At 36.3% G+C, this 15,651-nt stretch overlaps 1 protein-coding gene across 2 annotated transcripts in view; it reads right to left on the reverse strand.

Moving 5' to 3' along the window:
• The window catches only part of DTWD2 (DTW domain containing 2), a 150,623-nt gene that overhangs the window by 73,586 nt on the left and 61,386 nt on the right, over positions 1-15,651 (reverse strand). For both annotated transcript variants that reach the window (XM_054489792.2, XM_054489793.2), the window contains exon 4: positions 13,562-13,754. In XM_054489792.2, coding sequence (XP_054345767.1) covers positions 13,562-13,754 — 193 coding nt within the window. The remainder of the gene's footprint in view (positions 1-13,561; positions 13,755-15,651) is intronic.

A 15,651-nucleotide genomic window follows, 5' to 3' on the forward strand; every position in this document is an offset into this window, starting at 1 on the left:
TACCTATCTAAAATGATACAATTTTAGTCATAGTTATTACTCAAAATAAAATCCAAATAGCCTTTGTCACTAACTTGTCACTAACTCTAGTGTCCAGAGTCTAGTGTCACTAACTCTGGATCAGAAAGATCCAGAGGAATACTTGCTTTTTTTTCTGACTCCATTAGAACTACAACTAATTACAATTATACTCATCAATAAAACTGAACCTCAGGAAAATCTATGGAAATTGAGGTTCCTCCCTTCATCCTAACTTGGGTATCACAAAAAGTATTTTAAACTGACAAAAATATAATAATATACTAACCTAGTTTTATTACATCATTTATATGTAGATGCTTATAATTTGACTACCAAACCAAGTAGCAAGATAGTTGAGATAGAGAAGAAATCTCAAACTCGGGTTTAAGTTAACTGCTGATGTGCTATTACCAGACAATGACAGTGCAGGAACTACAATCTTTTTACTTGCATGTCTTAATAACTGCAAGAAAATAAGAAGGACATTTTACAAAAGGACATCTTACAAAAAGAGTAGCTCTAACAGGTGATGAGGGTCCCTTTCCCTAAAATAAAACACATGGAAAGAAACAATAGGGAAGGGAAAAAGAAACAGCCAGGTTTTTGACTCTTAGGTCATATTAAGGATTTATCAAAATAAGTGCACCTATGTTCAAATGCAACAATACAATCCATTTCAGAGACAATATTAGTCTGTTCTCACACTGCTATGAAGAAAAACCTAAGACTGGGCAACTTATAAAGAAAATAGGTTTAATTGACTCATAGTTCCACAGGGCTCGGGAGGCCTTAGGAAACTTACAATCATGGCAGAAGGGGAAGTAAACACGTCCTTCTTCACATGGGGGCAGGAGAAAGAAGTACCAAGCAAAGGGGAGAAAAACCCCTTGTAAAATCATCCAATTGGCCAGGCACAGTGGCTCATGCCTATAATCCCAACACTTTGGGAGGCCGAGGCGGGTGGATCACTTGAGGTCAAGAGTTCGAGACCAGAGTGACAAACATGGTGAAACCTTGTCTCTACTAAATTATTAGCCAGGAGTAGTGGTGCGTGACTGTAATCCCAGCTACTCAAGTGTCTGAGACAGAAGAATCGCTTGAACCCAGGAGGCAGAGGTTGTAGTGAGCCGAGATCGCACCACTGCACTCCAGCCTGGGCAACGGGGCAAGACTCTCAAAAAAAAAAAAAAAACCATCCAATTTCATGAGAATTCATTCACTATCACAAGAACAGCATGGGGGAACTGCCCCCACTATCTAATCACCTCCCACGAGGTCCCACCTCCAACACACGGGGATTACAATTCAAGATGAGGTTTTGGGTGGGGACACAGCCAAACCATATCATGGACTAATATATTCATTATTTAGATTTTCAGATGCAGCAGCAAAGTCAGGAAGCCTAAATCCTTTCAGTCTTTTTGTTTGTTCTTCTAAATATACAAGTAATACATTGCTCACTGAAAACGTTTGGAAAATAAAAGAAGGTAAGAAACATCAAATGGACAATCTGACCGCCAAGAGATGACATTTTATATTAGTCAGGTTTGTTTTGTTTTTTTTTGTTTGTTTGTTTGTTTTTTGAGACGGAGTCTTGCTCTGTCGCCCAGGCTAGAGTGCAGTGGCACGATCTCGGCTCATTGCAAGCTCCGCCTCCTGGGTTCACACCATTCTCTGAACACTAGAGTTAGTGACAAGTTAGTCACAGCGAGACTCCGTCTCAAGAGAAAAAAAAAAGAAAAGGGCTTTATTATGCAGTTCACAAAATCATTGAGAGAATTATAGAAACAGACTCAAAGTTAAACTTCCAGATGCAATATCCAAAGCTACCACAGAAGGCCTGATGAAGATGATGCTTTCTTACTTTTACCATTATCCAATGCCAAGAACCCAACTTTACTGCAACTGCTACTGCCACCAATGCCAACACCACTCTTGCATCAAGAATGTGATCTCAGCCAGGCTTAGTGGCTCTCAACTGTAATCCCAGCACTTTCAGAGGCCAAGGCACAAGGATCACTTGAGCCCAGGGGTTCAAGACCAGCCTGGGCAACGTGGTGAGACCCTGTCTCTACCAGGAAAAAAAAAAAAGAAAAGAAAAGGAATGTGACCTCACAACCACTGGAAAACCTATGCTGCTGCTGCTACTCTCATAACCAAAAACAAGACACATTTGCCACCACTCATATATCAAAAATGGAGATTTGACATAGGGCCCCTTTCTGTCACTTGCCAAAGTCTCATTCACAGGTGGCTCTGATCTGAAAAGTGGAGGTCATTTGTCTGATGCCTAGCTGCAAGAGAGACTGGATATTATACACATACATATATTTATTTAATTACCCTGACAGGAAACACAGGTTCTAGATCAGTGACAGACTTTTAATTACTCACAGAGCATCTTATGCCAGTTCCCCCAATTCCCTATGGTGCAAACAGTGAATGCAGATGTCATCATCTGCTGGTGCAAGAGTTGGAAACAAAGGAGAGGAACTCTGAAATTACCAAATGCAGAGCTTATATAGGAACTGCTAGCACATGTGCTCCTCCCTTCCTTCACAGAGAATGTAAACAAATCCTTTCTGTGGAGAGAAGAAAATGGTCTCTAGGTTTTTAAAACCCTTGAAGTATGAGCAAATGACTCAGGTTTTATTATCATTAGAATGCAAACTAATTGCTTCTTTAGGTCTACCACCTTTAGAATGTGAACAAATGGCTCTGGATCAACACACAATCTCAAACTTCAAAGGCATGTGTACCATTCACACATGCTTTAATGGAGGGGTCAAGTGTTCTATGCTCAAAAAATCCTCAGTGTGCAAAAACATGAAAATATTCACAGACTATTGTTTCCCCATATGGGAGATTTACAATCTGAGCTGTAATTTGTATCATATATAAGGTTCGTGACAAGGGAATTCCCAGAAGATGATTATACTCAGCCATGCATATGATAGCTGTCTACCACATTGCTGTTTAAACATTATGATGTTTATCATTCCTGTTTTTTTCTACCATCTATGCTTATATTGAACCAAAGATCATCTCATATTTATACTATATTTGAAATTTTATTCTCATATAATTAAATTGTTCTACAAACAGTGGCGCTTCACACTTCAAATAAAATCTTAGGCTTATACATGTAAGATATATTCACCTGAAGCTGGATTGTTTGAAATGGTATTAGAAAACTAGGATCCCCACCAATTAGTCTCCTTTCTTTGTTTCATTGTATATTACAGTGTAATAAAAATAGGAAAAAAAAGTGCACATTAAATGTAACATGCTTGAATCATCCCAAAACCATCCACCACCCCATCTCCAGTCCATGAAAAAAACTGTCTTCCACAGAACCTGTCCTTGGTGCCAAAAAGACTAGGGACCGCTGGTTTAAGCCACTCAGTCTTTGGTATTTTGTTGTAACACCCTGAAAAAAATAAAGAGCTCAAGCCAACTAAGAGATATCTATATACATTAATTTCAAGGAATGCTCCCATGAAAAGGAAAACTGGGGTATCATATATATTACACTGTCATCCTTTTTTTAAAAAAAGATAAAGAATACTATATCTGTGAATACATATTATTGTAGCATATATGAACACAGAAAAACGTTTGGAAGCAAACACAACATACTTTTAACGCTAAATATCTAAAGGTATGGGTAGGGAAGTACAGGTGTGAGGTTCACCTGGAATGGGGGCAGATATTAACTTTTGCTTTAAACACAGTTCATTTTGTTTCAATGCCTAGATTAAGAAAATGCACATCTTCCTAATCCCTTTTTTATTAGGCATTTTTAAATTAAAAACATACTTTAGATTTTATCTAATTATTCTTCAGCATCAATCAATGAAATCACAATTTCAAAAATATTGAATTGTATTTCTATAAAAAATAGTACTAACTCATAAAACATTATGCTTTTATACAGTGATAGATTTTGTGGGCCAGGATACCACTTAGAAATATTACAGCTATATTCATAAGATTAGTCTGTTTATATCTATGTGTTATTGTCAATTTTTGATATTATTATGCTACATTCATAAAGTAAATGGGGGAGCGTTCTTTGTTCTTTCCATGACCTGGGTTAGTAAACTTGGATTCAAGTTTCATATCTGCCACTAATTATCTATGTAACCCAGTAAGAGAAGTGAGTTCACAGTTAAGAATTCAATAAAGAATGGATGGAAGTATGGAGGCAGAGAATTCCATGTCAAGGTCTCTGATAACCCTTTTTAAATTATCCTTTTGCTTGCAGGAAGATCATAGTTCCTATTATATCCTATTTTATCACGCAAAATCATACACCCAATGAAAGCAAATGTTCCTTCAAGTTAACTCAAGTTCTATATGTAAATACTATGTACAACCTCAGAGATAAGCCTCCTAGCTGTGAGGGGTACACAGTACCCTAAAACAGAAGCCAAAAAGATCCAGAGGTGTGGATATATTCTGCCAACAAAATTATGAATAATATGCAAAGGTAAAAAAGTAAATCCCTTGAGAGGCTGAGGCAGGGGGATTGCTTGAAGCCAGGAGTTCAAAACCAGCCTAGACAACATGGCGAGATCCCTTCTTTTAGAAAAAAGTGTTTAAAAATTAGTCAGGTGTGGTGGTACACACCTGCTGTCCCACCACTGAGGTCAGAGGCTGAAGTGGGTGGATCGCTTTGAGCCTAGGAGTTGGAAGTTGCAGTGAGCTATAATCACACCCGTGTACTCCAGTCTAGGCAAGAGAGCAAGACCCCATCTCTTAAAAAAAAAAAAAAGAAAGAAAGAAAGAAAGAAAAAGAAAAAAAAAAAAGTAAAAAGTACATCACTGATTTGTTAGACCATGGGCATTTTTAATTTAACACCCAAGGGTTCTGGCTCTGCCCCAAAGGAGGAAGACATTTCAAAACATGAAATTATTTTGCTGTGGCACTAATTTAAAGCATATTTCCTGGAAAATAAAGAACAGAAGTCACTTAACGAACAGTAAGTAGAATATCCTATTCACAATCTACATCTCAATGAGACTGTGTTAAAATGTAAACCAGCTCTGAATGCTGACACAGATTTAAAAAACTGAAGTTTTGGATACAATAAAAAGAATAACGATGTGTTTGGCAATAGATCAGATATACAACATAAACCAGTCTGTAACAGCTCTATGTGGACACAAGAAAAAGTTCTCATAAAAATGTTTTACCCAGTGAGTGCTCCCAACAGCGCTCTGCTTATCAAGTGAGAAATTAAGCTTTAGTGGACATTTTAACAGCAGTAGAGAAAGGATATGCAACTACTCCATGGAAATATGTTTATGAAGAAAGCCAGGAGCCTCTACAAACATTTCCATATTCACCTTGGATTTATTCCTAGCAAATGTCAAGGGTCTTGTGTGTAAAATTCCTCTGGGAAAGAGATTCACTGCCAAATGGTCTGGATATATTAGAATTCAAGATTAAAACGAGGCCAAGTTAATGGGTTTGCATTACAATTCTTTCATTCCTCAATTATGTAAGTATGAAGTTCACATATGGTTAGTTACTGATTAGGAGGGTGAAAAAACTATACTTCTTCTATAAACACATCACTCTGGACTTTAATTCTGATTTTTGTTTCCTTTCTGCCATTTTTCTCTCACATATTTAGAGCAAAAATTTTATACTATTACAGAAACTGAATGGATCACCTAAGTAATAACTAATAATTCTATGCAAAAAACAGCGGTGGGGGTATATGCATATTGAAGGCATAGTAAGAAAAAATAACACTACATTTAGAAATAAAACGGAATTATTTTAAACAACATTATAGATTTGGGAAACTTATGCAAAAACTGATTTAAATTTTCTTTTAACATTTTTACTTTGTAGACAAGACTATAAGAAAGAATTGTTAAAACATTTATAAAGAGCACATTGAGTAAACAAAAAAAATAAGCAAAAGACTATATTTACAAATAAACTATATATAGTAGACTATAGTATATAGGGAGTTTTTTGTTTGCTTAGTCACACTTTCAAATCATCCTTCTGAAAACAACAGCCCATGTCCTCCGAGGAACTTCCTAATTCATGCAGTCCTCTTGTCAATAAAGGTATCACTCTCCACCCCAACCTCAATAAAAGGGCCATCCAGGATTCTACTCTGGGAAAGAGAAACCATCTTTCTGTTAGCATAAATAAAACCAGGAGGTTATTTTTCTTTTTTGAGAACTCCTCAAAAGTTTTTATTCTTATTCTTTTTTTTAACCAGCACATTGCCTGGTATATACTGCCAGGTAGGCATTCAATAAGCTTTTTTTTTTAATAGGCAATTTATAACGCTGGGAAAATTTCATTTCAGTGAAATGATAATCATGTTTTTGGAAACACTGAAATGAAATTTCACCTTACTTCACCTTATAAATTGTACCTCATTCTCACCTTGTTACAGGTAGTTAGATAGGCATGAGCAGGGCAGGAGAGAGCTCTCCCCCTACCCACTAGGAATATCAGGTGAGGTTTGACAATTATCACACTGCCCCCTCTAAAAATGATAATTTGGCAGCCCATTCAGGGCGCCAGAGAGAGGCTATTTCCTGATGATCCACAGCTACTAACATTAAACTGTTAGCTGAATGCAAACGCCAGGGAGAAAAAACTTCCTGGGCATGCTCACTAAGAGCCAAAATGGCGAAATATGACCTTCCGGGTATACACCACCGGAAAAAGGGAAGAAAGCCTCAGACAGGCATGTATGCAACTTGCTAAACACACTGCATGAGCTCCTAAGGTAAGCGAGGCACTGCGCATGCGGGAAGCCCACCCTAACGGAAGAATCATGGGAAAGAGGCGAGCCTATAAAGCCCTAGGATCAAGGTTAAACATTCTCTTTGACCTTCAGGAACCCTCTTGGATCTCTTCCAAGTAAGCTTTCCTTTCTTTCCTGTTCTAAAGCCTTTTAAATAAACTTCGACTCCTACTCTGAAACGTGCCTCGGTCTCTTTTCCTGCTTTATGTCCTTCAAAGTCTTTCTTCTGAGGAGGCAAGGACTGAAGTTGCTGCAGACCCGCACAGATGTGCTGCTGGTAACTCAGGGTAACTCGGATCTCTTCCACCGGTAAAAGCCTGACTCTGAATAATAGAAGTTTTGTCTCTGCTTTTATAAGCCACCTCAGACAGACACTGGAACATGTTAGACAACACTTAAATGCTTCGGAAGGGCATAAAAAATTCTAAAAAAATTCAAGAGCTGTCATAATTGCTGGGAAGACTGGCTTCTGCAGCCCAGTGTGGCTTCACACCAGTCAGAAGACACAGATTCTGTATCCCTCCCCTACCTGGGACCTCCAGGAAAACTCCTCTGGTTGATTCTCAAGAGTCTTCCAAAAAGGCAGAGGGCAGACCAACAGACAGGGGCGGTGAACTCCTCTAACCAGCCCAGGTCTCACACAGCTGTTTATCAGCAGTTTACCTACTGAGCATGTCATATCATACTGGAAGTATCTCCTACCAGGAGGATATTAATCTCCTGCTTCCTACAGATAATTTCCAGTACAGGAAAGAAGTCCATTCGTAAGAGAAAATCAGACCAAAACAAAGAGAAGCATACCCCAAAAACAGAACTGCCTGAGAACCAGATCCAGCAAAGCCTGAAGCCACTCCTACTCACTCTGAACCTCACCAGTACATGATCTATATATGTCCTTGTTTAAGTTAGTTTGAGTCGAAATTCTGTCAGTTACCCATGAAAGGGGCATGTTAACTTATTTGTATCCATCTACTAAGGCAGGCCCCTAGGAAAGTCTATTATGTAATTAAATGAATTTATCTTCATCCAGAAAAGCTGGGGAACAGGGTTACTAATTAACTAAATCTTGCAATACACTAAAAATGTGAACAGGCAATTTTTCAAGAATTTAAAAATATATTTTAAAATAAACCAACTTTTAGTGTTACATAAGGTAGTTTAGAATTCATCATAAAATCACTACAATTGCCACTATCATTTTACAATTTTATAGATGTCTAAAAATAAGCATATAGTTACTTTAAAAAATCAATACCTTTCTCAACTCAATTTACCTATTTATCTGTTTTTTTATATATATATATATTTTTTTTTTTTTAAAGGAGTAAATATACAGATTTCATTGTTTTTGTGCAACAAGTTCCAAAAACATTTTGTCTGATCAAGCCATACTCATATTTGGGCTTGGTACATGAGACTCTAAAATTCCATAAATAATATTAATTCTAAAATAACCCATATTTCTCAAGTATATTTAGATGAGACTGTACCAAGATATGTAACATTTGGGTTTTTATATATTGGGTGAGGTTTTTAATTACTTTTTTTTAAATTTCCTACAACTATTTAGGAAAAGACCATCTTGCTGGCCTAGTGCTAGCAAAACATCAATTTCAAAAAGTGAAATCTCGCCGTGTGTGGTGGCTCATGCCTGTAATCCCAGCACTTTGGGAGGCCAAGGCGGGTGGATCACTTGAGGTCAGGAGTTCAAGACAAGCCTGGCCAATATGTGAAACGCTTTCTTTACTAAAAAATACAAAAATTAGCTGGGCATGGTGGTGCGCACCTGTAGTCCCAGCAACTCAGGAGGCTGAGACAGGAGAATCGCTGGAACCCAAGAGGCGGAGGTTGCAGTGAGCCGAGATTGTGCCACTGCACTCCAGCCTGGGAAACAGAGCAAGACTCCATCTCAAAAAAAAAAAAGTGGAATAGTGAAATCTGGATATCTATTCCTTGCTCTCAAATGATTCAGAAAAACATAATTATACACATACATGCATATACACATAAAGGGAGAGTAAGGCAAATCTGGTATGTTAATGCTTGAGGAATCTGGATTAGTGTATTCAAGGGTACTTAGGATTCTTGAAACTTTTCTGTAAATTTCAAGTTATTTCATAAAAATTTACAACTTAGGATCTTGTCATATGATTAATAGGGTAAATGATGATTTTTATAAGAACATTTATTTTCTATCTTGTGAACTTTTTTTTCATATCTTTGGCCTTTGTATTTAGATTTTCACATTTACCTTATTCATTTCTACTAATTATAAGCTTATGAAGTCTTTATCTGATTTTATAGTTCTTCAGAAAGCCATTTCCCTTTTCACTTGAGTCTATGTAATATCTCACGTGATGTAATCAAATCTGTCTGATGTTTCCGTGAAGTATTTCGCTTTTATCCTATGGTTGTAAAGCATTAACTATCTCAAGTTTAAATATCCACCTGCATTTGCTTCTGGTTTGAAAAAACAAAAAAAGGAGAAGGTGATAGAAATGTATAGTATAGGAGAACTGAGAAATTATTTATATATTTCCTAATCTGCTGCTCAATTTAAAGGAGAAAATAATTCTGATGAATTTTATCTTTTAAAATAGATTTTAACCTTTTTAACATGACTATGTGCTTCATCTCTGTGATAGCTGTGTAGTTACCACAAAACGAAAGATTAAAGATGTAGACATAACATATGCATGAAAAATTTTTTTTCAAATATTTAGACTAAAATGTTTTACAGATGTAACACTTTTGTTAAACTTTCTCTGTATAGTGGGTGATATTTAAATGTAATGTGAACCTAAAGTTTTATCTGGGATGTGCCACAATCTAACAGTATCCATGCCTTTTATGAGTTAGACATAAACTCGTTGTTATGTGGAAGACAACGAATATCAATGAATATTTAGGAAGTCAGAGAAATCTAAAGCTATTCTATGTAAATATCCTGAATCGAAGTTTTCCATTTAGAAACAGTATACCACTGTGGTTGAGACTACTGACTTTAGCTCTAACAAGATGGGTTCAAATTGCAGCTATGCTGTGAAATAGTTATGAGATCTAAAGCAAATTATTTAATGTCTCTGTACTTTGGTTTCCTTATCTGTTATCTAAGATGCCAATACTTATTACCTCATGGGATTTGGGGAAAGATAATACATGTAAATACATGTAAAACATTTGGAATTGGGCCTGTCCATCGAAGCACTCAATGCATTAGTTATTTTTTAGAATTGTGTTATATATTTTAGTCTCATCTAAAAACGACGTCTGCATTTTGGTCAAAGGGAATAAAAACTAAAGAATTTAAGTTTAAAACCTCAGAAGTCAAGGTTCCATTGTTATTCTTCACTAAGTGTATGGCTTGTATGCACCCAACAACAGAGCAGATAACACAAAAAATACTGGGAATGCAGGGATAACATCATTAAAAATACATAAGCACTAAAGCTTTTCATAATCCTTTTTCAGTATCAAACAGTCCAAATATACCAAAAAATAAAAACATAAAGAAAAATACAATTAACAAACTTAAAAGCAATAATATGAATATTTACATCCCTAAATAGAGTATGTACATTTTTACAGTAATAGAACATGAACAAAAATCTACCAGGTACCTATTCTCACAGAAATCATAAACTTATTCAAAATAGTGTGGCTAATGCTCTTTTATCAAGATTCCAAAAATCAAAAATAAAAGTAAAATAATGATGAAAAGTGTTAAAACACTTAAGAATTAAGAACTTATTGATAGTATGGAGATTCGTTAAAGAACTAAAAGTAGGCCAGGCACGGTGGCTCACGCCTGTAATTCCAGCACTTTGGGAGGCTGAGGCAGGTGGATCACAAGGTCAGGAGATCGAGACCATCCTAGCTAACATGGTGAAACCCTGTCTCTACTAAAAATACAAAAAATTAGCCGGGCGTGGTGGCGGGCACCTGTAGTCCCAGCTACTCAGGAGGCTGAGGCAGAAGAATGGTGTGAACCTGGGAGGCGGAGCTGGCAGTGAGCCAAGATCACGCCACTGCACTCCAGCCTGGGCAACAAAGCAAGACTCCATCTCAAAAAAAAAAAAGAACTAAAAGTAGATCTACCGTTCAGTCAAGCAATCCCACTACTGGGTATTTACCCAAAGGAAAATAAGTCATTATATGAAAAAGACACATAAACAAAGTGTGATGCCTCATGTCTGTAACTCCAGCACTTTGGGAAGCCGAGGTAAGGAGAGGATCACTTGAGCCCAGGAGTTCAAGGGCAGCCTGGACAACACAGTGAGACTTCATTTCAATTTAAAAAGAAAAAAAAGACACATGCGCAGGCATGTTTACAGCAGCACGATTCACAATTGCAAAGACATGGAACCAATCTAAGTGCCCATCAACCAATGAGTGGACAAAGAAAATGTAGTATATATATACCACGGAATACTACTCAGCCATAAAAATGAACAAACTAAGTTCATTTTGCAGCAACTTGGATGGAACTGGACGCCATTATTCTAAGTGAAGTAACCCAGGAATGGAAAACCAAATTCCGTTATGTTCTCATTTATAAGTGGGAGCTAAGCTATGAGGATGCAAAGATGTACATAATAAATTTTGGAGACTCTGGGTGGAAGGAGGGAGGTGAGGAGTAAAAGACTAAATATTCGGTACAGTGTACACTGCTCAGGTGATGGGTGCACTAAAATCTCAGAATTCACCACTACAGAATTCATCCATGTAACCAAAAATCACTTGTACCCCAAAAGCTATTGAAATTTAAAAAAAAAGAATTCATTGATAATCCATGGGTAGAAAGAAATCAAAACAACTTATATCAATGTTACTGATAAAAGAACACTTCAACCCAAAATGATGGAATACAGTGACAGTTACACTAGCGGAAATATTGCATCCATCTCACCCCTTTTGTTCAAAAAAGAAAGTGATTATTTTTTTTAGAGACAGGGTCTCTCTCTGGCACCCAGGCTGGAGTGCAGTGGCACAATCATAGCTCACCGTAACCTCAAACTCCTGGGCTCAAGTGATCCTCCCACCTCAGCCTCACAAGTAGCTGGAGTTACAGGTACAAGCCACCAAGCATAGCAGAACTCAGAAATCTTAATAAAGAAATTTAGTACTTGTTTTAGTCAGCTTAGGCTGTTGTAACATTCATTTCTCACAGTTCTAGAAGCTGGGAAGTCTGAATCAGAGCACCTGCATGGTTACAGTCCTGGTGAGAGCTCTCTTCCTGGCTTGCAAATGGAAGTCTTCTTGCTGTGTCCTCACATGCAGAGAGAGACAGAGAAAGAGAGAGAGAGAGACACAGAGAGACAGAGACAGACAGAGAGCAAAAAGGAAGTATCTCTCATGTCTCTTCCTCTAAAGGTACTAATCCCATCATGAGTGCTCTGCCTTCATAATCTAATCACCTCCCAAAGGTCCCATCTCCAAATACCATTATACTGGAAGTTAGGGCTCCAATATATGCATGGGGTCGGGGGAGGGACAGGGAACACAATTCAGTCTACAGAAGTACTCTTAGTAAAAATCTTATAAAATCAGAAGAATAATAGAAGAAAATAAGCCCAAAAAGAGGAAATATAAAATTGGTCAAGAAAAAAGTTCAATTTAATGAAATAAAAATAAACTATAATAGCCAATATAAACAACCTAAAAGCTTATACTTTTAAAAGTCCTATAAAATAGAGAAACCCTTTTGAATCTGTGTAAAAAATGTTTGTGTATGTGTGCGTGTGTCTACATCTGTGTGTGTATGATTAAAAACAAGAAAAAAATGCATTCCTGAGTAATTAAAATAATTATTTAAGACTGTATATAAGTATATGGCAACCAATCTGCTAACTTAGAGAAAAGAGATAATTCCCTAGAAAAATATAAAAATTATTAAAAACTGATCTAAATAGTAGAAAACTTGAATAATTTCCTTAGAAGAGTGTGAAAGAAGAATTTAAAAGCTACCATTTTTAAAGAGAACAGAACCAAGTGATTTCACCAATGAGTTCCATCTAATTTCTAAGGTGCCAGGAATTCTAGTATTATTTAAACTATTCCAGGTCATAGAAAATTATTAAAATCTCTCCAATTTACTTTGGAAGTTAACATTATCTTAATACCCAAACCTGACAGTGGACCAAAAATACACATAATTCAATGCCACTAAATAAAATATAATTTTCAGCAATATATCAACAATGTTTAATAGTTTACTCAGTCGAGTCCATTCCAGGAATATAAGAATGGACCAATATTAAGAAAGGTGTCTTCATAATTAATTACATCACAAAACTGAAGCATAAACCATATAACTGTAATAATGAATGACAAAAAATATTTAATAAAAACTTAGTCATTCCTAGTAAGAACTAGGTAATTCAGTAACCAAATAATAGTATTTAAATAAGATAATGCTTCTTAACAAAACACATTAATACATATAAAAATAATCCTTAGACTTCTCTGATTAAATGTCTAAGAGACTCAATATAGCCAAATGCCTCAACTACAGTAAAATTTGGCAGTAGGAGAGAAGAAATGACAAATTTGAAATTTTATATATATATATTCAAAATATATATATATTTAAACTCATAAACATAAGCATACATATATCTAGGTACTATATATTCACACATAGAAATACCACCAAATTCATATATAAAAATGTATGTGTATCCCTTCACAGAAAACATATACAATATACCTAATTATACATTTATATTTATTCTCTGTTAAAATTACTAGTTTACCTGTTTGGGATGTCGGAACAAGGAGTTCTTATAGAAAATGTCCTTAGCCTGGCTCCATGTACCATCAATGATGATGATTGTAGAAGGATAAACAGGAGAATCTAATATAAATTCTTCCAAATTAGCAGCTTCAGCCCCTGGATATAATATTAATGTACCAGACTTCCGGCAAACACTTGAAAGTTCAGGATCTCTGAAAAAGTTTTTTTAAAATATATCTTTATTAGCTTGTGAAGAAAAAAGGTTTTATTATGCTTATTGAATTTCCTAATAAAAGTTTCCCTATATCTAGTCATTTGCCTAATCAAATATAGGTATTAGTTGATAAAGTATAAATTAAAAACTCAAAATTTTGTACACTCTCTACTGATGTATTCACCACAATTCTGCCACTCTCCTCTAGGCTTTCCAATCCTTACTATTCTTCTCTATCAAAGCTTTTCTATCCAACTGCTAGTAACATAACTTTAGCCCTTCCAAAGAATTCTTCCTTTCCTCACTAATACTTCATGTGTAATCTGATCCACTTTATCAAAGTAAACAACTGGCACTGCCTAACAATCCTAGCACAAACAATCTTAACAATCCCAAGGCAAAATCAAGTAGCAATGGAAGAACCATAAAGAGAAGTCAGGTTGCATAGGCAAGCCACATTCTCAAATTCACCTTTGTTAAAGCCAACTAAATATGGCCTGAGAAGGACTCCATACTTCTATATTTGAGTCCTTACGGATGAACCCTAACCTATCTTAATAGGCAGACAAGACTGAAAACCTAATTTAGGAGTATGCACCTGTAACAGTGGCCGAGTCTTGGCCAATCCCAGTGGCCATACTTCAACCACTCACAGACTGCTAAGTGTTCAAACTGTGTTCAAATAAGGCACAGCCCAAACTGTAACCAATCCAGCTGTTTCTGTACCTCATTGCTGATTTCTGTACGTCACTTCTTTTTTTTTTTTTTTTTTTTTTTTTGTCCACAAATTTATTCTGACCACGAGGCATCCCTGGGGTCTCTCTGAATCTGCTGTGATTCTGGGGGCTGCCAGATTCACAAATTGTTCATTGCTCAATTAAATTTCTTTAAATTTAATTTGGCTGAAGTTTTTCTTATAACATCGTATATTATCTATTGAAGGAAACCAAAATATTTCACTTCAAAATATACTTATTTGACATATGTTGAGACAGCTGTTTAGAGGGCTTGCAAACAGCAGTAGCCTTGAAAAGCTGTTGCATCTGTAGAGAAAAACACATGGCAGCCAGGCTTTCTCTGAGGACCTTCCCTTGTCCAGATCTAGGAAATAATAAATGAAACTCTGACAACCTTAATGGTCTGAAAGAAATATTTACCCTCTATTCTCTATGAAGGCTGCTATCGGTGCAGTTTCATCTGCATAACAAGACCACTTTTGCCAGCCAGGCCTCCTCTTCTCCCCATCCCAGATGTTTTTGCCATAATAACCAGCTTTGCCATGCTCTAAGCCCCTATTCTTTCTGTAAACCTCAAGATGACATAAAAGCATCAACCATCTGGCCATTTCTTTGAGTTCTTATATTTCATAAGACTCCCTTACACGTTAATAAATTTGTATGCCTTTTCTCTCTTTAATTTGTCTTTTGTCAGATGATTTTCAGCAGACCTTCAGAGCGTGAAGAGGAACGTTTCTCTTGGCCCCTACACCATCATCCAGTTCAGTTACAGAGTTAGTTGATTCAACACTCATTCAAAAATGTGTCAAAGCTTTTTGGTACTGGAGATAAAACAATGAACGAGACACCCTTTGCCCTCAAGCAAAAAACAAAACAAAATGCTATTAAGGGGAAAGGAGACAAATTATCATTTTTCTTTGAAATATAATTTGGACTTCCAAATTCAGCTCAGAAATAAAGAGTCTGAAAGTCATCAAGCCCATCTTCACAAGAAAAATACTAACAAACTGAAAATTAACAACTTTTCTTAAATTCATCAGAGAATTGAGGCCCCAGGGCAAACACTCCAAAAACCAGAGGAAAAAAAAAAGAAAAGTAACCATCTTGAAATAGCCCACAGCATTCTCCATAACAAAGGCCTTTCCCTCAAAAGAAACT

The sequence above is a fragment of the Pongo pygmaeus genome, chromosome 4 (assembly GCF_028885625.2).
Source record: "Pongo pygmaeus isolate AG05252 chromosome 4, NHGRI_mPonPyg2-v2.0_pri, whole genome shotgun sequence".
Lineage (NCBI taxonomy): Eukaryota > Metazoa > Chordata > Mammalia > Primates > Hominidae > Pongo > Pongo pygmaeus.